The sequence below is a fragment of the Prionailurus viverrinus genome, chromosome A3 (assembly GCF_022837055.1).
Source record: "Prionailurus viverrinus isolate Anna chromosome A3, UM_Priviv_1.0, whole genome shotgun sequence".
Lineage (NCBI taxonomy): Eukaryota > Metazoa > Chordata > Mammalia > Carnivora > Felidae > Prionailurus > Prionailurus viverrinus.
The window spans coordinates 105,702,179-105,725,788 of record NC_062563.1 but is presented as its reverse complement, the minus strand read 5'-3'; the positions used below and the strand labels follow the sequence as shown (position 1 = coordinate 105,725,788).

Below are 23,610 nucleotides of genomic sequence, written 5' to 3'. Positions count from 1 at the left end.
AACTTTACATGTACATTTGACAACCTAGAAAAAATAAGGGGCCTGTTCCTCAAAAATTACTAACTACCAAAACTCAGCCTTGATGAAGAAGATAACCTGAATAGTTTCATAGCCATTAAGGAAATTGAATTTGTAATTTAAAAACTCCGAAAAAAGAAATCCCCAGGTGTGGATAATCAGTCTGTCTCTCTACATTATCAAGGGTCCTTCCATAAAAGATTTGGCTGGCTTACAGTGAAAATAAAGTTGAAAACTAAAAACTAGTGAAAGAGGACATTTTATTAGAAAATCCTTTTTTTTTTTAATTAAACACCATTTGGTCACGTTAACCAAGACAAAAACCAAGGGAAAGTGGAAGGGTGTGTATATTTTTTTATCTGTTAAAAAAAGCCTATGAATCTAGATGAAGAGACCAATCTTTTCTTTCTTTTTAAGTGAGTTTATTTTAAGAGAGTGGAGAGAGAAAGGATCCCAAGCTGGCTCTGCGCTGCCAGTATGGGGCTTGAACTCACAAAATTGAGTTTTTGACCGAGCTGAAATGAAACTGAGTTGGATGCTTAACTGACTAAGCCACTTAGGCGCCCCAAGACAAATCTTTTCTCGGCACTAAATACTTGGAGGACTTTATTTCCTACCAAATGGTACTAGTCTATACTGAGACTTCCTAAGTCCTTTTACGAAGGCTAGTGCCTATCACTGAATACAGTATATGAGCTGTTACTTTGCAGGCACATTCTTCAGGTGACTTAGAATCCTGTCAGGTGCCTGAACACAGATTTATTACTGGGAGTTCTGAATTTGCATCTATATTCTACTTACATGTGTTTTTAAAGATAGGATGCTAAGAGTTAGCTTAGTTTCCCAGCTACAGGACTCTGCCACTGTACTTTGTACTCTATTCACACAGGGTCTTAGGTGCTTCTGAATCCGTATACCTTCCTGCCATTGCTCTTCTTGGGGTTTCTGGCCTCATAACAGTGTAGCCTCTGCTTCCTGGTGCTGGCGCCATGGGGCCAGAGGAGTGACAGTGGTAGCTGCGTCTCTTGACTGTGGCAAACTGTGGTTTCTCCTTAGGTGCTGGTGTTTGTCCACTCCCGGAAGGAGACTGGGAAGACGGCCAGGGCCATCCGGGACATGTGCCTAGAGAAGGACACTCTGGGTCTGTTTCTGAGAGAGGGCTCAGCCTCCACAGAAGTCCTTCGGACGGAAGCTGAGCAGTGCAAGGTGAGGAGAGACAGGCCCGGTTCTCTTGTTTCCTACCTGGTAACTGGTTCAATCCGAGGTTGTCCAGACAGTCCTCGACTGCATCATGGTGCTGTTGTTTCACACAGGTGAAGGTTGATTGTCTGGGTCTGGTTCTGTGGAATAGGTAAGGGGCAGGGTCTCGAGGGAAGAGATCTCCTTAGTCTCTGTGGAGTTCCCACAGCGAGGCTCACCTCCTCACCTGTTTTTTTTTCTGTTCCACAGAACCTGGAGCTGAAGGATCTTCTGCCATATGGCTTTGCTATTCATCATGCAGGCATGACCAGAGTTGACCGGACACTGGTAGAGGATCTTTTTGCTGATAAACACATTCAGGTGAGTGTGGGCAAAGTGTAGGCATCAGAAGACCTCAGGTGTCAGATGCCATGTTTGCACCCAGTACCTTATGGTAAACCAGGTTAGAGGGTTGTGGGAGGTACGGTAGATAGAACTTCGGCCACCTCTCCCAGCTCTTCACCTACTGCATCAGGGAAGATGAGTGATTTTAGGAAAGCGTTTGAGAAGCATAACAAAGGAAGCGTGTCAGTGACTCCAGATGTCGTAAGGTTAGGACTTCGTATGTTCTCTCTCTCAGGGTGTATTGTTAATTGTCTGGTAACTTTAAGTTGATTAATATTAGTCTACAGTTTTACCTCTTAAGTATCTCGAGAACTGTGGAATGTTAATTATTGAATAGACAAGGAACCAAGGGACTCCTTTCCTCTTTATTCCAGTGTTACCTTGACAAGTGTGGGACCCACCTCAGTCCTGCTAGAAGCTCTAAGGCCAGTTTCTAAGAGAACTTGGGGATACTAACCCTGTGGTGGTAACGTCTTTTCTTTATTATCTTGGCTTTGCTTCTATAGGTTTTAGTTTCCACAGCAACTCTGGCTTGGGGTGTGAATCTCCCCGCACATACAGTCATCATCAAAGGCACCCAGGTGTACAGTCCAGAGAAGGGGCGGTGGACAGAACTGGGGGCACTGGACATTCTGCAGGTATAGAGCCTTTGAGGTTATTTTCAGTGGGGAAAGGTATCCTGTGTATAAAATTTATGCAAAGAGGCCAAAAAGGTGGCAGATGGAAGGTGGGGTTCTGTAAAGTAGAAGTCTGGGAACAAAACCGTAGGCTCTGTGGCCATAACTCTCTTAAAAGGTTTGCAACCTGTTTCTGACCTAGATGCTGGGACGTGCTGGAAGACCCCAGTATGACACCAAAGGCGAAGGCATACTCATCACGTCTCATGGGGAGCTACAGTACTACCTGTCCCTCCTCAATCAGCAACTTCCTATCGAGAGCCAGATGGTATCAAAGTTGCCTGACATGCTCAATGCGGAAATCGTGCTGGGGAATGTCCAGAATGCCAAGGTAGGGAAGGGCTCTGCCCGTCACGCGTCTTGCCTTCTCCAGAGAAGCCAAGATACCAGGGTGGGATGGTCTCCATTGTGGTGTTGTGGACCACCAACGTGTAGGGGCTTCCAACCCTGTGCCCCACATCTTCAATGTAAGCAGTCTCTCTGAAGCTTGTCAACTCTGTGGCTGACAATTCCCCTTGTTACCAAGATCTCAGAAAGAATTCTGTCGTTCTAATAAGATACTAGAAACCTTCAGAAGACATACATTCTTCTAGTTGGGAATTAATTTCTCTCTTTTTTTAAAAAATATTTTGAGAGAGTATGTGCATGCGAGCAGGGGAGGGGCCGAGAGAGAGGGAGAGAGAAAATCTGCACTGTGTGGAGATAGCGTGGAGCCCAACTTAGGGCTCCTTCCCACAAACTGTAAGATCATGACCTGAGCCAAAATCAAGAGTCAGACACTTAACCGACTGAGTCACTCAGGCGTCCTTGGAATTAATTTCTAAGTGATCTCTGGGAGCTTTTCATTTGGACATAATTTCTCCATGCTCAGACCAGCGAGTTTTCTCTTGTAGGATGCGGTGAACTGGCTTGGATATGCCTATCTGTATATCCGAATGCTCCGATCCCCAACCCTCTATGGCATCTCTCATGATGACCTCAAGGGAGATCCCCTGCTGGACCAGCGCCGACTGGATCTGGTTCATACTGCTGCCTTGATGCTGGATAAGAACAATCTGGTCAAGTATGACAAGAAGACAGGCAACTTCCAGGTGAGTGGGTTGAGGGATTGAGCCACAGGTCTCAGTAAAAGTGGTGATCTCAGGCAATTTTTTAAATTGTTTTCTTGATTTGAGCACTGCCTGTGTAATTGCCCATTGTGTAGAAAAACAGGTGGGATTAGACTGTGCCCTTTGAATCTAGGAACCTCTATAAGGGTATAGTAGAACCTGAGGGTGCCTGCCTTCTGTCACTTGAGTCGAGGCAGCTCATTCAACTGTCTTGTCTGTATGGGCATCAATTCACCATAGGTCAGTTTATTGTGCCATCTTTCTTCATGTGCTTGGGCCAGAAACTCTTGTTGCTGTGAGTTCCTCCAGTGGGTACCTGTTGTCTACAGTGAGAGGTTGCCACTTGTTAACGATCGCCGTTGGATTGAGTCTTCCTCCTTCATAGGTGACAGAACTGGGTCGTATAGCCAGCCACTACTACATCACCAATGACACAGTACAGACCTACAACCAGCTGCTGAAGCCCACCCTAAGTGAAATTGAGCTTTTCAGAGTCTTCTCGTTGTCTTCAGAGTTCAAGAACATCACCGTGAGAGAGGTGAGTCCACACAGCGTGTTGGGATGGGTGGTTGGTACTCACTGCTGAGTCACTGGATGGGTTCTCTCCTTAGTCACCTGGCTTTTCCTTGACCGGTTCCCTTCTTGTGGCAGGAGGAGAAGCTGGAGCTGCAGAAATTGCTGGAGAGGGTGCCCATCCCTGTAAAGGAGAGCATTGAGGAACCCAGCGCAAAGGTGAGCTCACTCCTCTGCTTGGCATAAGGATTGGATGGGTTTGTAAAAAGTGAACCTTGAATCTACGTTCATATTCGATGACTTGCTCAGTTTTCCTGGGTTTTGCATCCTTTCCACATGTTCTTTATGTGGAGTACCAGTTATTTAATGCCTATAAAGCGGGAGCTGTGGATCCGATTCGGCATGATCCATGGATCCCAGAGCAGAAGTGTGATTCACCTTGCACCTCAGTGACTGGCCATCTTCTTGCTGACCTTGCTTTTTTCCAGATCAATGTGCTTCTCCAAGCCTTCATCTCACAGCTGAAATTGGAGGGCTTTGCGCTGATGGCAGACATGGTGTATGTTACACAGGTGAGAGCGCAGTTGTGCTGCCAGGAGAAGAGGCCTAAACAGTTCCAGTCCCTTGTGCTGTTGTGTGTCTTGGAGAAAACAGGGCTGACGCTAGTGAGGAGGGGAGAAGGCCAAGTTTTGTTCTAGTTGGCTCGTTGATTATGTGGATATGGCATAGCCACTCTGTGTCGCTGATCTTGAGCATGAGGAGAGGTAGGGCCTTAAGAGAGAGTGCTGGGCAGGTTCCATAGGGAGAGCCACAAGACATAATGTCTGCTTCTCTACAGAGAGTGACTTTCCACTATGGCTAGGCTCATGTGTAAATCCAGAAATGGCAAAAGGTTCTATTAGCTAGCTACGCTTCGTCTTTACCTTTGAGGGCAAGTCATTGGCATCCTTGCTTTTGCTAGAACCGTGAGTGCTAAATGAGCCGAACTTTAAAATCGATGTTGTACAGTAAGCTCGAGCTGCCCTTTTCTAACTATTCTGCATTTAGCAAACATCTGCTACCTAAAAGGGGAAAGGCAGGGGCGCCTGGGTGGCCCAGTCAGTTAAGCATCTGAGTCTTGATTTTGGCTTAGGTCATGATCTCATGAGTTCGTGAGTTTGAGCCCCGTGTTGGGCTCTGTGCTGACAGTACAGATGGGGATTCTTTCTCTCTCTCTGCCCCTCCCTTGCTCTCCCTCTTTCTCAAAATAAATAAATAAACTTTAAAAAAGTCTTTAAAAAGGGTGGGGGAGTAATTACAGAGGACTTTATTTTTGAGTAGTGTGACTGACTGCGTCAGAGCTTGAGGTAATTAAGCCATGTGTCGAGTGGCTTTATTAGGTTGGGGATGGTGGGGACTTAACAGAGGGAATGCTTTATCTTTCCTAGTCGGCTGGCAGGTTGATGCGTGCCATCTTTGAAATTGTCCTGAATCGAGGTTGGGCGCAGCTTACAGACAAGACACTGAACCTCTGCAAGATGATTGACAAGCGCATGTAAGGACCTACTGGGCTGGGAGCCGGTCACCATGAGTTAAGGTCCCCAGGCTGAGGATGTCGTGGGGAAGCCTGGGAGTGCTCTTATCTCTGGTCCTCACTCATGAAATGGGACTTGAACTTGGCTAAAAGTTGAGAAGAGGGAGGGCCCTTTGAGGTGGAGCCTGGGGGTGGGAGGAGAGTGGTGATGAGTGATGGCTTTCAAGTCTCACTGCTGGTACAGTTCCAGATGCCTTCCTTTAATGACTGTTTTGTGTGGTCACAGCTAATTGGAAGCCATGACAAAGGCAGTTTGTTTCACAGGGGACTGACAGTTAATGTTTCCTTCCTGGCTAGGTGGCAGTCCATGTGTCCTCTGCGCCAGTTCCGGAAACTCCCTGAAGAGGTAGTGAAGAAGATTGAGAAGAAAAACTTCCCCTTCGAGCGTCTGTATGACCTGAATCATAATGAGATAGGTGTGTGGGGAGCTGTCCTCCTTGTCCTTACTGCTCAGAAATCTTTCTAAGCCCTCTTGCTTTCTATCTCCGGGGCCTGGTGCCCTACTGTCCTGTGTTCACTTCTCCTATTCTGCTGAAGTAACGTGGCTAGTTCTTGGTCTCGGGACTTTGACTCCTCTGGACTGCACTGAGAGTGGAGGGAGGAGGAGTCTGCCCGCCAGAGCGGACTCTGCCACTTGCCCTCAAGGCCCGGTTTGCAGCTGTGCTTGGAAGGCTGGGCTGCAGCCCCCGTACCCTCCTGTCCTTCTAGGGGAGCTTATCCGCATGCCGAAAATGGGGAAGACCATCCACAAGTACGTCCACCTCTTCCCCAAGTTGGAGTTGTCGGTGCACCTGCAACCTATCACACGCTCCACCCTAAAAGTGGAGCTGACCATCACGCCGGATTTCCAGTGGGATGAAAAGGTGAGGCTTTGCTTGGCGGAGGGACTACTCGCGAATGCCCCTGAGGAGAGCTGGATTGGAGGTGCAAGTCCACGCTGGCTCATGTTCCTTTTACTTGTGCTTGTGTTGATAGGTCCATGGTTCGTCAGAGGCATTCTGGATTCTGGTGGAGGATGTAGACAGTGAGGTGATACTCCACCATGAGTATTTTCTACTCAAGGCCAAGTATGCTCAGGATGAGCACCTCATTACGTTTTTCGTTCCTGTCTTTGAACCGCTGCCCCCTCAGTACTTCATCCGAGTGGTGTCTGACCGCTGGCTCTGTGAGTGTGTCTCTGTACGGTCCCATAGGGACAGGTCTTCTGGGGGAATCAAGAGTGTCTTTCACTTCGTGCTGGACTGGACTTCGTGGGGTCAGAGTGATACTATCTGCTGCTGCTTTGGGGTTTTCAGTGTGCATGGAGGGACTCTGAGGGGTCATTAGGTAAAGAGAGGAGTGCTTATGACCTCTCCCGTTTCTGTTCTGGCAGCTTGTGAGACCCAGCTGCCTGTCTCCTTCCGGCACCTGATCCTACCGGAGAAGTACCCACCTCCAACTGAGCTTCTGGACCTGCAGCCTTTGCCTGTGTCTGCTCTGAGAAACAGTGCTTTTGAGAGCCTTTACCAGGATAAATTTCCTTTCTTCAACCCCATCCAGACCCAAGGTAGGTGTTTCCATCCCCACACGGTTCATTCCTCTGGAGGACCTTAAAGGTTCCGTAGAGACAGATATATTCAGTGGCAAGAAGGGACGTAGGACGCTCAGGTAGGTGTGGGAGCTCATCAGTGGCAACTGTTGGAACATACTAGGACTTCTTCCTTTCTCAGTCCTTGGTTACTCTTAGATTTCCTTTGCTTATTTGCCTGTCTCATTGAGGAGGGTCAGAACAAGGTCGTATTATGGTGCATTGTTCTTTCTCAGGCTCAGGAGGCTGGATCTGTGCTCCTGTTGCTCATGTGTGTGCAGCATGTGCAGTGTTGACTGAAGCCTCCTTTCCCTTTATTTTTTTTTTAATGCATTATTTAAGTTTATTTTTATTTTGGGAGAGCGCACACAGGGGAGGGGCAGAGGGGGGAGAGAGAGAGAGAGAGAGAGAGAGAGAGAGAGAGAGAGAGAGAGTGAGAGAGTCCTAACTAGGCTCTGCACTGTCAGCGCAGACCCTGACATGGAGCTTGAACCCACAGACTGAGAGATCATGACCTGAGATAAAGAGTCGAATGCTCAACTGACTGAGCCACCCAGGCACTCCCCTGTCTGTCGTTTTAAATAACAGGCATGTTCACAGGGCATGCCCTGTTTCCTAAGTACTCTGGCTGAGTACATCTGGTTATTTTCTCTTTTATTCCTCTCACTGATCCTATGGGGGATTTACTACTTGTGATACTATTATTAGTGTCTTGCTTTACAGATGAGGAAGCTAGGCAGAGAGAGGCACCTCAACTGAATCATTTAATAAACAGAACTTGGACTTTAACCAGTCTTTTTTTTTTTTTTTTTTTTAATGTTTATTTTTAAGAGACAGCTTGAGCGGGGGAGGGACAGAGAGAAAGGGAGACGCAGAATATGAAGCAGACTCCAGGCTCTGAGCTGTCAGCCCAGAGCCTGATGCGGGGGCCTGAACTCACGAACCGTGAGATCATGACCTGAGCCGAAGTTGGACACTTAACCGACTGAACAACCCAGGTGCCCCCCCAACTGACTTTAATCAGTCTTGATGCCAGGACTGAGGCTTTACCTTCTTTCAAGGAGAGTGTCGGAGGGTAGCCAGAGAATGGTAGCCAGTTCCTTTTTGTTCCGTATCCTGGTCCCTGAGAAGACTGGCAGAGAAGCACCGGATACTTGGTCTACTTTCTCTGCCATCTTGCAGATCTCCCTGCTACTGGACTTCTTGGTCTTGGGCTCTTCGCCTGTTGCTTGTGTGTGAGAGGGAGAGCATGAGGGGAGAGGTGTAGTGTAGTAGGCTGGCTGCAGTTAGAGGCCCTAATGCCTCCCCCTTCGTTTTCGGCACTTGGCAGTTGACTGGCTGAGTTTCTCCCGGTGTCCTCTGTTCTGAGGAGTGGTCTGAGTGTCTTTTCTCTTTGATGTTCCCACTGCTGCTCTGCCGGCTTCCAGTGTTCAACACCGTCTACAACAGTGATGACAATGTGTTCGTGGGGGCCCCCACGGGCAGCGGCAAGACCATCTGTGCGGAATTTGCCATCCTGCGGATGCTGCTGCAGAACTCAGAGGGACGCTGTGTCTATATCACTCCCATGGAGGCTCTGGCAGAGCAGGTATGTGGCGTGCTGCTGTGTCACGTGTGAATTTTCCTGGAAGCTATTTTTATCTGAGTCCCGATCAAGATTTTCTAAGCCCTTGAAATTTGCAGGGTTAATTGGGGCGAGACCCTTTGCTTTGTTTTGTTCATGTCCCCAGTTTGTGTCCTAAAGAAAAATACTCTTAAAGGTCAGTGTGGGATTATAAGGTAGCTTGAGATCTACAGACCATCAGGTCTCTCTATTTGGCTTCTCAGGCAATTTTCATTACAAATGAAACGATGCCTGTCATGGCCTGATGTTTGCTGCCCTTCCTCTCCCTGCGTGCCAGGTTTACATGGACTGGTATGAGAAGTTCCAGGACAGGCTCAACAAGAAGGTGGTGCTCCTGACGGGGGAGACTAGCACAGACCTGAAGCTTCTGGGCAAGGGCAATATCATCATCAGCACCCCTGAGAAGTGGGACATTCTTTCTCGGCGGTGGAAGCAGCGCAAGAATGTCCAAAACATCAACCTCTTCGTGGTGGATGAAGTCCACCTTATCGGGGGCGAGAATGGGGTATGGCTTAACCTTGCACACTGGAGGGGCTGCGATTGGCTGATGTCCTTAGCTTTGGGGAGTTAGGTTTGGGTCTGAGGCCATAGACTAGGTGCTTCTCCCAGGAGGATTCTGCTTGTCACCCTATTCCAAAAGGACGTTGTGAGCCTTTTTTGTAGTACTCTTGGAAAATAGCATTGTTTAGTGAAGATTGGCTGCTATGGAGGAGGTAGAACCAAAGATTGGAGAGCCCTTAATTAGAAGGAAGAGTTAGGTGATGGTTTTGAGGTGGTTGAACTAGACAGAAAGCCTAAGTCAGGGTGGAGGATGGGGAAAGAGAGCCTGGGCCCCTAGTGACTCCCCGCCTCTGTCCCAGCCTGTCTTAGAAGTGATCTGCTCCCGGATGCGCTACATCTCCTCCCAGATTGAGCGACCCATTCGCATTGTGGCACTTAGCTCTTCGCTTTCGAATGCCAAGGATGTGGCCCACTGGCTGGGGTGCAGTGCCACCTCGACTTTCAACTTCCACCCTAACGTGCGCCCTGTGCCCTTGGAGCTGCACATCCAGGTAGGGCCCGCTCTCCCCGTTCCTGCGTGGCCTCTTGTTGAAGTACCAGGTATTGTAACTTCTGTCTTTTCGTTTTCCTCGGTCTCCAGGGCTTCAACATTAGCCATACACAAACTCGCCTGCTCTCCATGGCCAAGCCCGTGTACCATGCTATCACCAAACACTCTCCCAAGAAGCCTGTCATTGTTTTTGTTCCGTCTCGAAAGCAGACCCGCCTCACTGCAATTGACATTCTCACCACATGTGCAGCAGATATCCAGCGGCAGAGGTGGGATGGCGGGGGCGGGGGAGGGGGGGGAAGTTGGGTCAGTGAGGTTGGCTGATCCTGAAGAGTGTTCTGTTTATGAGGGTGGGGGTTAGCCCCATTGGGGCCAGGGGCTGGGCAACCGCACAGTTGGAAGGGTCTTGCAAGGGATTGGAACTGCTCTGAGCTAAATCAGTGCCCGTGCTGCCTAGGTTTTTGCACTGCACGGAGAAGGATCTGATCCCGTACCTGGAGAAACTAAGTGACAGCACGCTTAAGGAAACACTGTTAAATGGAGTGGGCTACCTGCACGAGGGGCTCAGCCCCATGGAGCGACGCCTGGTAGAACAGCTCTTCAGCTCAGGTGAAAAAAAGTGATGTGGCCTAGAGGGAGATTGTATCTGGGAGTGTCACAGGTGGTAGGAACGAAACTTTAGGATGTGGGTGATACTTCCCTACTGCACACTTAACCACCTTCAAAATACTTTTCTGATTGTTTTACGTATTATCTCATTTGATTTTCCCAGTAACCTTGTGGTATAGGTAGGATATTATCCCTACTGGCTAGCTGAGAAAACAGGCACATACGGTCGTATTACTTCAGAACCTGGTTTTCTAGACCTTTGACCAGTAGACCTGGTTTTCTATGGGTACCAGATTCGCCAAGGTTGTTAGACCTTAGAGATGTAGTAAACGGTAGAGTCTCCCTTGGGTGGCCTGTGTGCCACTGTCCCTTGTTGACCTCTGGCATTTCACATAGAGTATTGTCACTCTGACGTTCTTTGTTGGAGCTGCAATGGAGTTGCTCCTGCCAGAACCACTTACTGGCACTCTTTGGCCCTTGAATCTATTTGGTTTGATGTACACTCAGCTCAGTTTTGCTGCCGTGTACTGAGCCAGCCTATTAATGAGTTGGTGTTAGCATTTTCCAGTCAACAAGGCCAGTGTGTCAGGCAGATGGCGAAGCCTGGCTTTCTCTGGGCTTCGGATTCGGTTCCAAGATTACCTTGTTTCCTCTAGGATAGGCCCCCAAGCAGGGCAACAGCAGCATAGAGCTCCCTTTTCTAGTACTGTGTTAACCCTTCGCCATTATTAGGGCTCATTTCCCAGCACACTTTGCTCTGAGTTCTGAAGCTTAGCACAGGATAAGCCCCTATCTGCACAGAAGGAGGCTCCCAGTGAGCCCTGCACTCAGTCTTCTTCTCTCTACTATCCAGGGGCTATCCAGGTGGTGGTAGCTTCCCGGAGTCTCTGCTGGGGCATGAATGTGGCCGCCCACCTGGTGATCATCATGGACACCCAGTACTACAATGGCAAGATTCATGCGTGAGTCTAGCTGTGCTGTGCATTAACGGGAACCTTCCTCCTAAAATGAACATAACATCTGAAGATCTGGAAATTAGCTATTACGAAAAAGAAGTGTTAGGGAACTAAACAGTCCGCTGAGGTTCCCCCACAGCCAGGTGTCAGAGAGTTCTTTTAGTCTTAGGACCTAGGTTCACATTTGCTTTTATGATCTTCCTCTCATTTCAGCAAGTTAGAGAACCAGGAAATTTGAGCTGGAGATTAGGTAGTTAACTCGTGTATTTTATAGACTGGGAAGGTGATATGGTCCAAGTCACATACCTTTGTGGTGACGAGATGTAGAAGGATCCATTTTTCTCCGAAAAAAATTGAATGATTTAACTCTTAATTTTTTTCTCAAAATGTAGACTTTTTTTTAAGTGACTGTTATTTATGGGCTTATTTTTAATGCCTAAAACTGCGTCTAGGTATGGATTTAAGTCTGGTGACTTGAGAATTCTTGAAGTATACACCTCTTTGGGGAGCTTGACTTACATATTTGATCCTTTAACAGGGAGTCACTTGCTTTTGGCACTCGATGGGTTGGTAGCTTTGGTTCAAGGACCCTGAGCAGCAGAGTCCCAGCTCTTAAACTTGAAAACTGTAATGATCTCTAAACAAGTGAAGCTAGTACCTGAGCACAAGAAGCCGTAAATACAGAAGTCTGCTGTAATTTGCCACTGTGTCCCATATTTACATTTTATTCTTTGACACTGAGGTAGTCTTAGCCTCCTGAGTATGGCCTCTGTGGTGATGGACCTTTTACCTGCCTTCTTCTCTCTGTCACCAGGTATGTGGATTACCCTATCTACGACGTGCTTCAGATGGTGGGCCATGCCAACCGCCCTTTGCAGGATGATGAGGGGCGCTGTGTTATCATGTGCCAGGGCTCCAAAAAGGTCAGTCCTGGCCTTGTGCACCCTCTTGAGATCCTGGGCCTCAGAGTAGATTCTTTAATAGATGCCTTTCATTGTTTACAGTTTTTCTGTCAACTTCTGTTTTTTATTTGTTTTTTTTTTTTAATTTTCCACATTGCTTTGGTAATAAACCTCTTAGCCACGTGGAATTTTGTAGCCCTTTGTTTTTGCTACTGCTGTGGACTCCCATGTGTCAAGGTTTTCACCTTCTGGGTGGTTTCTCATGTACTGTTAGGCCTGTGTGACTTGCTGTATCCCTGTTCCCACCATAAAAATACCCAGTGATGCCAGTGGGAACGGACACACACATCCAGCATTCCAGGTCCAGACCTAGTTCACCTTGTCTCTGCAGCTGATTTCTTCCATTATTGTATTAGCTATGTCTGTCACACAAGGGCCGTTCCCTGTTGATTTGCCCTTGGCCCTTCATTGTAACCATGTTGTCATTGAGTATTACTGTCTGTCCTTTTCCAACCTGTAGGATTTCTTCAAAAAGTTCTTATATGAGCCCTTGCCAGTAGAGTCCCACCTGGACCACTGTATGCATGACCATTTCAATGCTGAAATTGTCACCAAGACCATTGAGAACAAGCAGGATGCTGTGGACTACCTCACCTGGACCTTTCTGTACCGCCGCATGACACAGAACCCCAATTATTACAACCTGCAGGGTCAGTGGACTTTGGAGCACGGTATCCTTTTGTGGCTCATAGACCTTGCCGGCCAGTCTCCCTGTGACTCCCCACTTCTCTCTCACCTTTGCAGGGATCTCCCACCGTCACCTGTCTGACCACTTGTCCGAGCTTGTGGAGCAGACCCTGAGTGACTTAGAGCAGTCCAAGTGCATCAGCATTGAGGATGAAATGGATGTGGCACCTCTGAACCTGGGCATGATCGCTGCTTACTATTACATCAACTACACCACCATTGGTGAGGGGCCGGCAGGGGCTGTGTCTGGGGAGCCCAAGCTAAAGAAGCTTTATGCAGGGGTCTGCAGCCCACTGGGATGAGAGCACAGGGCTTCCAGTGTCCTGGAAGCACATTCCAGGGATGTATCATAGGGTCGGGAGGAGTAACCCAGTTAACTCTCCTGCCTGCTCCTTTTCTACTTGGGTTTGACTCCTCCCGTTTCTCCTCTTTGGCTGTCAGAGCTCTTCAGCATGTCCCTGAATGCCAAGACCAAGGTGCGAGGGCTTATTGAAATCATCTCCAATGCGGCGGAGTACGAGAACATTCCCATCCGGCACCATGAAGATAACCTCCTGCGGCAGGTGAGGGCATCTTGGATTCAGGAGGACATCTTTAGAGTTGAAACTTGGCCTGTGTGCCCAGAGCACATGTTGTCCTTGTCACCACAGGAAGATCCTAACACATCACCCACACTTCTGTTTTGAAGGGTTGTGAGCTTGGGGCAGGTGGTACTTTGGGCCTGAGAGCTGTTCTCAGGCAGGGTCACCTGTTGATCACCAGCTATTTTTCTTCCACTCTCCAGTTGGCTCAGAAGGTCCCCCATAAGCTGAATAATCCTAAGTTCAATGACCCACATGTCAAGACCAACCTGCTTCTGCAAGCTCACCTGTCCCGCATGCAGCTGAGTGCCGAGCTGCAGTCGGATACTGAGGAAATTCTTAGCAAGGTATAGTGCGGGTGCGGGTGTGGAGTGGAGGGGCCAGTGGTGGCCTGTGAAGAAGTGGTTCCAACCCTACCTTGTCCTGCACTCCTGTCTCGGTTCAGGCAATCCGGCTCATCCAGGCCTGTGTGGATGTCCTTTCCAGCAATGGGTGGCTTAGCCCTGCTCTGGCAGCTATGGAGCTGGCCCAGATGGTCACCCAAGCCATGTGGTCCAAGGACTCATACCTGAAACAGCTGCCACACTTCACCTCAGAGCATATTAAACGTTGTACAGACAAGGTGAGCTGAGTCTGGACCCGGATTGTTGGGTGGCTGAGCCAAGTTTCTAGGGGAAGGAGGGGACTTGTGGCGGTTGTGGGAGGGGAGTCACAGTATAGGGGGGGTTCCAGTTCTGGTTCCCCTGAGGGTGTTACGTATTGAGGTACTAGGGAGCCTGACGATTGGACAATTGTGGGCTGTGTTCTTTCTGAAATCGTGTATTTAGATGATCTGATAGCATAGGAGTTGAACCAGCAGTTTGGAGCCAGGTTTCGTTTGCCATTAGTATGCGTTCTCCTTCCCTGACCTCTGAATACGCACTGCAGGGAGTGGAGAGTGTTTTTGACATCATGGAGATGGAAGATGAAGAACGAAATGCGTTGCTTCAGCTGTCTGACAGCCAGATCGCGGACGTGGCCCGTTTCTGCAACCGCTACCCTAACATTGAGCTGTCTTATGAAGTGGTGGATAAGGACAGCATCCGCAGGTGAGCCATGGTCAGCCAGGTGCCCTGCCCCAGGGTCCCTGCTGGGCACAACATGACAGTGCGCTCTGACCCCACTGCCACGTTGCTGATGTGCTGCCCTGCTCTTCTCCCACAGTGGCGGGCCAGTTGTGGTGCTGGTGCAGCTGGAGCGAGAGGAGGAGGTCACGGGCCCTGTGATAGCACCTCTCTTTCCACAGGTGTGTTTTCATAGCTGGACAAAAACAAAAACCCAATAGAAAGCTTTTTGAAATGTCCCTGTGAAAGACAGTTTGATATAACTAAGATTTTTAAATGGTCAAAAGGAATCTCCAACTCCGTTTTTAAGTAGTGGTATGAGGTGTCTTCTGGAGGCCTTAGCCATTGGCTAGAGTACAGAGTTCAAGGGTGCATTGTCACTGGGGAAGGGAAATTTAGAGTCATGACAAGACACAAAGCTGAGAATTAATCTTGGGGCCATGGATGGTTTTGTTGATTGTTTTTTGCTTTAAAACAATTTAGGGGGCGCCTGGGTGGCTCAGTCGGTTGAGCGTCCGACTTCGGCTCAGGTCATGATCTCACAGTCTGTGAGTTCGAGCCCCGCGTCGGGCTCTGTGCCCACAGCTCAGAGCCTGGAGCCTGTTCAGATTCTGTGTCTCCCTCTCTCTCTGACCCTCCCCCGTTCATGCTGTCTCTCTCTGTCTCAAAAAACTAAATAAACATTAAAAAAAATTAAAAAAAAAAAAAACAATTTAGTAGGTGACTGATCATTGTTAAAGACATCACTTCTATAATGTTGTCATTCTCTATGACTGTTAAGATGCATTTGTTTTTAAAGGCTCTGGGATACTTGGGTTTTTCCAGTCCGTGTTTCTTCTCTCTCCTCTCTCACTACCCCCCACTCTGCTTCCAGTTACTTGGTTCTTTACCACCAGAAAAAAAACTCTGATTCCTTATATGAGAGAGTAATTGAAGACTGAAAGCAGAAACCAGATACGTTGTAATGTTTTATTTTACAAACTAGTTGTTTAATAGGCTCTGGGGAAAGTGCTTTAAACGAACACCTGGGCTTTCTGACAGGAATGGCCAGCAGAGAGGCTTTCGATAGAGGCAAGGCCTACTTTGGATCCTCTCTGTTGGCAGCTTATCTCCATGTTAACATGTTTTGCTTATCTGGCATATGTGTTTACTTAAAAAGGATCTCTGAGAACTCAGCTGCCTGGCCACAAAGGCTAGATCTCTATTAGTGGAATCTTGGATTCAGTGACAAGGACTGAATGGGAGAAGACATTCTGGAACAAATAAGGAAATGAGCCAGAACCCACAATGAGTTCATTTGCTACTTAAAAGTGGAGTTCATTTGAGATACCTTTCGATAGTTTTGAAATCTTAGTTATAACAAATTGAGGAAATTTTAGAAAGCTTTCTGTCTGGGCTTTTTTTTCCTGCTTTTATAATCATTCCTATGGTCTCATGGCCGTCAAGTTTTACATGTCGAAATTCTTGGCTTTTGGTCCCTGCAGAAACGTGAAGAGGGCTGGTGGGTGGTGATCGGCGATGCCAAGTCCAACAGCCTCATCTCCATCAAGAGGCTGACCTTGCAGCAGAAGGCCAAGGTGAGTGTGTGCTGGCCCTGGCATTTGTTCTGAGCTGGGGTCAGGGTGAGAATTCTTCCCCCACTGCATTCATGCTCACCTGGATTTCTTCTGCTCTCTGTAGGTGAAGCTTGACTTTGTGGCCCCAGCCACTGGCGCCCACAACTACACTCTGTATTTCATGAGTGACGCTTACATGGGATGTGACCAGGAATACAAATTCAGCGTGGATGTGAAAGAAGCGGAGACAGACAGTGATTCAGACTGAGTCCAGAGGCACTTAACTCTTGCAAAGAGGAGAGAAGAGTTGCACCTGAATCAGGAAGATGTACAGTCCTGTGGGGACCGGATCTGTTCGTGTGAGGTCTGGCCAGTCAGTGCAGGTACTGTCCCGGCCCCCCTCCACTACTTTGCCCTCTTGTTACCTTGCCATCTAGACTTGGGATCCAGTGTCTGCAGGTGTCCCGTAACTGTACAGCATTTTTAGCCATGTTCTGTGTAGTTCCTTTTGTCAAACATTCTAATAAAATAACTTGGAGAAACCACTTGTCTTTGCAGTGTTTCCAAAGAAATGTTTCTTTTTCTACCTAAGGCCCTTGGCCAAAAAGATGTTTTTTTTTTTTAGCCATTGAACTTGCTTATAATGAATACCTCTAGAGGATAAGGCTACTGCTTAGGTGGGCTGTCACCCACAGCCATTTTAGTCAGTGTGAGGGAGGGATCAATGTGAGATAGCTTCTCTTTGGTCAGATTTATGCCCTTGTCTACTACCTCAGTTGTTACCCAGATATCAGCACTACTGTGGGAACTAACACTGAATGTTAGTCTCTCACGATCTGCAGTTTTCCCTCCCTTAAGGAGGCAGTAGCAGAAAAAGGGGATTAAAATGCACCAGCTCGGTAGGGCCCAGTCTTGGTAAAGCAATTTTGTGATCTTAGATTTACAAATTTTCCTCTTCAAATTCTTGCCTTCCGTTCTTTAGGAATAAATGTGCATAAAATTAGAGATAATTTTCAGTTTCTCTAAACCAGTAGTTTTCAAATAATATGACTTTAGGACCCCTTTTACACTACAAAAAATTAAGAACCCCAAAGAAATGTTATCATCTGTCGACCTTTACTAAAGATTAAAACAAAACTTAATGCATTTAAAAGTAATTTTTTATGAAAAATACCTTCCAAAACAAATCCAGGGAGAAGACTGCATTTTACACTTCTACAATTATTTTTATTTTTTTTTATTTTGAGAGAATGCAAGTGGGAGAGGGACAGAGAGGAAGAGAGGGAATCTCAAGCTGGCTCTGTGTCCGTGCAGAGCGCAATGTGTGTGGGGGGTGGGGGGTGCTCAATCCCACGAACTGTGAAATCATGACCTGAACCAAAATCAAGAGTTGGACAGATGCTTAACTGACAGCCACCGAGGCGCCCCTACAGATCTTTAATGTCTGGTTTAATGGAAGACATTCTCATAGCTGTTTCTACAATTTTGTATATTGTTTTGAGTTGAAGCGAAATGACGTAAAGCTGATTTTATACAGACATAAAGTCAGAAAAGGGAGGGGCTTTTCAAGCCTTTCAGGCGATTGGCTACTAGATACTACGGCGAGACTCTGCAAGTGATAGTTTTTTTTTTTAACCTTTATTTATTTTTGAGACAGAGGGAGACAGAGCATGAACAGGGGAGGGTCAGAGAGAGGGAGACACAGAATCTGGAACAAGCTCCAGGCTCTGAGCTGTCAGCACAGAGCCCGACGCGGGGCTCGAACTCACAGACCGTGAGATCATGACCTGAGCCGAAGTCGGATGCTTAACCGACTGAGCCACCCAGGCGCCCCGGCAAGTGATAGTTTTTTAAAGGCAATGTGGAATCTGAAACCTCATCGGTAATAAACTTTTTGTCCTCTATTGTTAAAACCCGCTTTGAATGAATCTCTTACCCACGAATGATTTCGTGACATCACGCCTTACTCATTTGAAAAATGTTGGTTCATGGATTTAGGCAAATCTTCCAAATGACCCATTTCATCATACAAATCACATCTGTTAGTACCACCAATCTCATCAGAAAAGTCTTAAGTGTTGGGAAGATGTCAAGTTCATGGTGGCAATACAAGTCTAATTTTTGCTTGAGAGCTCTATTTTTTCACTGGCAACACTGTCAGTTTCCCTTGAAGTGAAAGTCTCATTCCATCTGTTTCCCAGCAAATGTCTGCCAAATAGCCAATTCTAAATAACAATTTGCTAGTTGAAGTAAAAATGGTATGCCATGAAGACCTAATTCAGCTTGTAACTCAACTGTACAACTTTTTGTCGAGACCACCTTCAGTGTACAGAATGGCTTTATCATGCTTTCCACTGTCAGAATATTAGCTCATTCTTAGGGGTCAAGATTTAACAAACTTTTTACTGGTTCTATCCAGGATATTTCTAAGTGAGGTTACCAGTATTTTTTTTTACCAGGAGAGCAAGGCGACTGAAGACCATGACCACTGGTATTGGCTGCCACTGCCTTGATTCCTGCCAAGGTGCCAACAGCTGACCTCTCAGATCTCCTGAAAGGCTCTTGGGACCACACTCTGAGAGCTATTGTGCTAGGTGTTGCCTCAGGTGTGTTTTCAAAGTCTAAGGTCATAATTTTCGTGGTGTAAAAAATCAGGCGAAGGCTATAGCTCTGAGGATGGTCCTCAAGTCAAAACCCATTTGGAAGTGACTTGCAGAAGACAACTTGGGTGACACTGAAGAACTGATTGCCTATGGAGTGATTCTCTACCTTTTTTCATTATGCCTCTAATGAGCCTTATTAGCCAGCTTTTTCCTACTTGCCCCCACCATGAACATTTAATAACTGGTGGCCCTTTAGAGAGTCACAAACGGTCTCTTAGATTTTTTTTGCTAAAATTTTCAGAAACTAATTTTTAGCCCCACTGAGAATGTACAGCCTAGCCAATAATAACTTTTAGTGTTCATGTCTTCGTTTATTTTTCAGCATTTTCAGTTGCCACCACAGCATATGGCACAGAAGATACACGAGGGTTTCTAAGGGAAAGCAGAAGTGTATCTTACTCTAAACCGGCCTACGTTAAAAAGTTTCCTCCAACCTTGATTTGAACGTCTTATCTGTAAGGATTACCCAGAAATCAGGAAGGCAGGACCAATTTCAGAAAAGGACTCACCATGGAATTCTTTTAAATTGTGAATGTCCTTATAAAATTGGACTTGGGACTCAGATGACCTATTTCTACAAAGCTTCCAATTTCTGAAAGGCCTAAGAGGCATCCTTTCTACATAGAAATAAGGTGATTATAAATACTATATTCATCCCCCAAAACTTAACACTGCCCTCAAGCAAGCAAGATCTGTGGCATGACCACAATGCACCGGATGTTCTGTAGTTCTTTACCAAGGGTCCCATGTCAAAGGATGGGGAGAGTGAGCAGTTCTTTGACTCTGTACTTCTACCCAAGTGTGAATGGAAGAGAGCCAAGTTAAGCGAAGGTCAAGGATGCTTTTCTAGGTCCTCTTGGGGCTGGGAAAGTCTTACGGCATTTTCTGGGAAGCCATGATTCTGTCCAAGGTCAAGGTAGCTCTCCAAGGTCAAGGTAGCTCAGATGCCTTCTGGTCGCTGATACTTCCAGAAGGCCACCTCCCCGTCGTCACTGCAGGAGGCCAGGAGCCCCTGCTCCTTAGGGTTCCAGGCCACACAATTGACATCCTGGGAGTGGGCCTGAGGCAAGTGGGCTGTCAGGGAGAAGGTGGGCTGCTGTGGATCTGAGCTGGGATCCTCCTCAAACACACGGATGGCATCATCCCCACAAGCTGTGGCCAGGGCCCCTGTCAGCTGACACCTGGGAGGAACATGTGCATCAGTGAGTATGCAAGTGGCTCCTCCATCCCCACCCTGGCAAATTAGGCACAAGAGATTGGTTCTACAGTCCTTGGCCAGCTCTTCCCAAACTGCAGGCCTCAGCTAAATGCCTATTATTGAAAAGCTTCCCTAACTAACCACAGCCACAAATCTGTCCCCCCTGAATTCAAGTGCTGCCATCTAGGTTGGGTTTCCCCGGTCAACCCCAAAACTCCACGATTCTGAGCTGCACTTTCTTCACTTAGCCTAAGCAGTTTCCCTTGTCGTGAGCTATTCTTAACCATTTTTTTGAACAGTACTAGGCCACTGAACTTCACCATACTTTATTTAAGGTCACTTTCGTTATTCCCAAACGTTTGCTAATATAAATAAAGCTTAGATGCACATCAACTCTTTCATTGCTTAGGATTTTTTCCTACAGACAGATAGTTATGGCCAGAACGGCCCTCTGACGGACTCTCCTAGATGAATGGTATGGCTTTTCTAGACTCCATAAGGGTAGAGTCAGTGTTACCAACCATAAAAACCCCAGCCATGAGTCCCAATTTCAAGAATAAATATTTTTGGACGGTATGATGCCGTGACCACCCCCCATACCCACCCCTACCACAAGGCTGGTGCTGCCCTCACAGCCTAGATGTTAACATAGGTACAGGCCTGGGTTTGTAAGTCTGTTCCCTGCTCCTGTGAACCTCAGGCCAGCCAGCTCTGAGCTAGATAGTCTGCCCGATTTCAATAAATGAAAGTGGCTGCTCTCCATTTCCATGTACTCTCAAAGGTGGTAGAGAGATGCACGGGGTCTTGACTTCTCTAAAATCTCTCCAAATGGGCGGATGTGGGGATGGAGGTCTTACCAAGCAACGTCGTAAATGGTCCTGGAGTGGAAGCCTGACAAAGTGCAGATACATTTCCAGCTGGGGTCAGAGCCGCTGCATGCCACCCCTGCACAACAGACTTCTCTTGAGCCTAAGACATGTCTGTGTCCCGGGCATCTCAGGGGAGGAGATCCTAGTCTGCCCTCCCTTACCCCCACCTTCAATCTGAGACCTCATTTTCGTTCCTCTGTCCCCATCCTTACTGATCTGCCTTACATACGGTGGCCAGACAGGGGTTTTTCCAGAATGCTGAGAAGGAAACGTCCTGTTTTTTAAAAACTTTTTGCTACAGACTATGTCTGACTAGTTGGCCTGTCTTTTAAGGCCACCAACCAGCCACCCAACCCGCCTTATTTCTCCCAGAATCCTTTACACCCTATCCTCCAATTAAAGGAATCAGGGTTCCTGACATAAATCTAGGCTTTTACGCCTTCAATGCCTTTGCTCATGTTATTCTGTATTCACCCAGAATTCTCATGCTAAATTCCTCGTGTTAAAATCCTGTACACTTTCAAATTCAGATGAAATGGCTCCTCTTCCACAGTCTTCCCTGATTCTGCCCGTACTCACTTGGGAGCCCTCTCGTGGCACATGCCCTTTCTACCCCAATTTGCTGTGACTCATCTATATGTCTCAGACCCTTAGTAGACTATAAACCACACGAAAGAGGAGTCTCCTTTAGCTCTCTGGCCCCTCACCTTGCTCGTTGTTTGGTAGATACTGGCGCCAGATACGCACAGTACGGTCATCACTGCAAGACGCCAGGCGCTGGCCACTGGGGTCAAAGGCTAAGCTCCACACCGTGGATTCATGGCCTTCAAGGGTGGCATAGCATACCCAATCATCCTCTTCCTCCCGGTAGAGCTTCACTGTGTCATCATAGCTGGCAGAGGCTAACAGCTGGGGGTGTGGGGGAGAGAGGGAACACAGCACTTGTCTCTGTGGCTCAGGAAGTGCCTATTTCCAAGATCTCTCCCAGCTAGGACAGTCCCAGGGATCTGTCTCTATAAAGGGATTAAAAATACTTTTAGCCACAGATAGAGATCCCCCATAAAAGCCAGGTTGAGGCTGAAGAGGAAAGGAAGGCTGGGCATAACACTCCACACCAAAATTTCTTCCCAACGAGACAGCTCACCTCACACTTACCTCTTGGCTTGGGTGCCAAACCACATGCTTGACATCCTGTGTATGAGAGTTGAGGACACTGACACATTCATACTCATCTTCTTCATCAACTGTGGGAAGGGGAAAAAAAAAGGAGCCCACCAGCTGACCCTGTCAGGGATATAGAGTCTGTTCACTGGCTTGCAACTGCGTCTGGAAGGACCTAGACTCACCTTCCCAGACCCACACACTCTTATCTCGGCTGCAGGTGGCAAGGAGGTTGCCAGAAGGAGCCCAGGCCACTGACTTGACCTCATTTTCATGGCCCTCCAGAGTCGTTACACACTGTGATAAAGGGAAGAGAGATAAGAATCAAACAGCTGAGACCCCTGGGGTTCTTCACATGGGTATAGCCCAGCTAGTCCAGGTTGGCTCAGGTTCCCGAAATAGCCCTAGGGAGCAAAAAGGCAACAATCCTGCTCCCATCCAGCCTGGTTACCTCAAAGTCATCCTGGTTCTTTTTCCAAATGCACGTGGTAGCATCGAAACTGGCAGAGGCTAGGTAATTGCCACAGGGAGACCAGGCCACCTTCCGCACAGTGCGCTGGTGGCCTTCGGAAAGGACAGATTTGCAGATCCAGCTGTCACCTAAAAGCAGAGGACAGGCCAGTCTCTGGAGCTGGGTGCACTAGAACGTGCAGAAGCACTATCAATGCCGTTAGATAATAGGGGCTAGTGCGGGAGCCATGCTGGGCTCAACAGGCATATTTAACAACATGCTTTCAGAAAGCTGTAACTTCCTCTACTTCCTTTGGAGGCATCCTTATAAAACAAACCTGAGGAGTCACCTTCCTGATTTAAAACTGTCAATGGCTCCCAAATGCTCTCAGGATAAAATTTAAACTTCACCCCTGTGTCGCAAATTACTCTGCACGATACATTCCTACCACCCTTCTCTTCTCCCTTTCCGGCCTCAGCAATTATCACAATCCCCTCGACAGTTCCAGCCTACTGACGTCTTTGCTTCCAATACTTGCCGACTCCTTTGCCCAAAAAGTCTTTCCCAGAGTGGCCAACTTGAAGGCGGCCTCTCCCTCCTCCTCTTTAGCCTGTAACCGCATTCAGGGTCGGCTTGCCCCCAAGGCTGCGCACTCCCTAAGCCCGGCACCCACACTACGCGCACGCGGAACCCACGGCAGCAAGGGTCGCGCAGCGAGGCCGGGACAGACCTTCTGTTCCCCAAATGCGGACTCTACGGTCACCACCGCACGACGCCAGCAAGGTTCCCGCGGGGTTCCAGGCCAAGAACCAGCAGCGGGAGTCCGGGTGTGCCGGGACGCGGGCCAGCAGCACCAGCGAGTCCTTCATGACGACCCGGAGCAGGGTGCGGAGGAGATGGGCAGATGCAGGAGCGCCGATTACGAGTCAGTTGGTGCAAACCCCCGCGACGCCCACTCCGGCCTTCCAAGGCCTTCGGGTCCCGCCACTTCCGCCCGAAGGCCCGGGTCTTCCTGGGAACTGAAGTGCCCGCTGCTGCGGCCGTGCTGCCCTCTGGGAGTTGTAGTCAATTTCCCCCCACCCCAAGAGGAAAGCACCG

The 23,610-nt window shown here is 48.0% G+C and overlaps 2 protein-coding genes across 2 annotated transcripts in view; one reads left to right on the top strand and one right to left on the bottom strand.

Annotated features, from left to right (window-relative positions):
- Positions 1 to 16,715, top strand: part of SNRNP200 (small nuclear ribonucleoprotein U5 subunit 200) — a 28,566-nt gene extending 11,851 nt beyond the window's left edge. The window contains exons 17-45 of the mRNA XM_047853628.1: positions 1,075 to 1,224; positions 1,468 to 1,578; positions 2,109 to 2,240; positions 2,422 to 2,610; positions 3,173 to 3,370; positions 3,774 to 3,926; positions 4,040 to 4,120; positions 4,390 to 4,473; positions 5,329 to 5,435; positions 5,772 to 5,890; positions 6,183 to 6,337; positions 6,450 to 6,639; positions 6,847 to 7,020; positions 8,469 to 8,629; positions 8,943 to 9,170; positions 9,526 to 9,717; positions 9,807 to 9,985; positions 10,174 to 10,325; positions 11,179 to 11,287; positions 12,096 to 12,204; positions 12,704 to 12,893; positions 12,988 to 13,152; positions 13,372 to 13,493; positions 13,715 to 13,858; positions 13,957 to 14,133; positions 14,439 to 14,599; positions 14,715 to 14,796; positions 16,099 to 16,191; positions 16,295 to 16,715. Of these exons, the coding sequence (XP_047709584.1) occupies positions 1,075 to 1,224; positions 1,468 to 1,578; positions 2,109 to 2,240; positions 2,422 to 2,610; positions 3,173 to 3,370; positions 3,774 to 3,926; positions 4,040 to 4,120; positions 4,390 to 4,473; positions 5,329 to 5,435; positions 5,772 to 5,890; positions 6,183 to 6,337; positions 6,450 to 6,639; positions 6,847 to 7,020; positions 8,469 to 8,629; positions 8,943 to 9,170; positions 9,526 to 9,717; positions 9,807 to 9,985; positions 10,174 to 10,325; positions 11,179 to 11,287; positions 12,096 to 12,204; positions 12,704 to 12,893; positions 12,988 to 13,152; positions 13,372 to 13,493; positions 13,715 to 13,858; positions 13,957 to 14,133; positions 14,439 to 14,599; positions 14,715 to 14,796; positions 16,099 to 16,191; positions 16,295 to 16,438 (4,251 nt within the window). The 3' untranslated portion in view covers positions 16,439 to 16,715. The remainder of the gene's footprint in view (positions 1 to 1,074; positions 1,225 to 1,467; positions 1,579 to 2,108; positions 2,241 to 2,421; positions 2,611 to 3,172; positions 3,371 to 3,773; positions 3,927 to 4,039; positions 4,121 to 4,389; positions 4,474 to 5,328; positions 5,436 to 5,771; positions 5,891 to 6,182; positions 6,338 to 6,449; positions 6,640 to 6,846; positions 7,021 to 8,468; positions 8,630 to 8,942; positions 9,171 to 9,525; positions 9,718 to 9,806; positions 9,986 to 10,173; positions 10,326 to 11,178; positions 11,288 to 12,095; positions 12,205 to 12,703; positions 12,894 to 12,987; positions 13,153 to 13,371; positions 13,494 to 13,714; positions 13,859 to 13,956; positions 14,134 to 14,438; positions 14,600 to 14,714; positions 14,797 to 16,098; positions 16,192 to 16,294) is intronic.
- A 1,308-nt stretch (positions 16,716 to 18,023) lies between these two features.
- CIAO1 (cytosolic iron-sulfur assembly component 1) lies at positions 18,024 to 23,530 on the bottom strand. Its single transcript, XM_047852798.1, has 7 exons — positions 23,243 to 23,530; positions 22,513 to 22,661; positions 22,247 to 22,358; positions 22,056 to 22,144; positions 21,608 to 21,809; positions 20,889 to 20,976; positions 18,024 to 20,014 (listed from the first exon to the last, which is right to left on the bottom strand). The coding sequence occupies exons 1-7, from the start codon at positions 23,379 to 23,381 to the stop codon at positions 19,774 to 19,776; spliced, it is 1,020 nt and encodes a 339-aa protein (XP_047708754.1). The 5' UTR covers positions 23,382 to 23,530; the 3' UTR covers positions 18,024 to 19,773.
- Positions 23,531 to 23,610: the final 80 nt, after the last annotated feature.

Coding starts and splice junctions, on each gene's coding strand:
- CIAO1 (XM_047852798.1), bottom strand. CDS start 23,381: ATGAAGGACTCGCTGGTGCTGCTGGCCCGCGTCCCGGCACACCCGGAC. Junction 22,359..22,512: donor AGAACCAGGATGACTTTGAG/GTAACCAGGCTG, acceptor CCTTTATCACAG/TGTGTAACGACTCTGGAGGG. Junction 22,145..22,246: donor GAGTGTGTGGGTCTGGGAAG/GTGAGTCTAGGT, acceptor CCCTTCCCACAG/TTGATGAAGAAGATGAGTAT.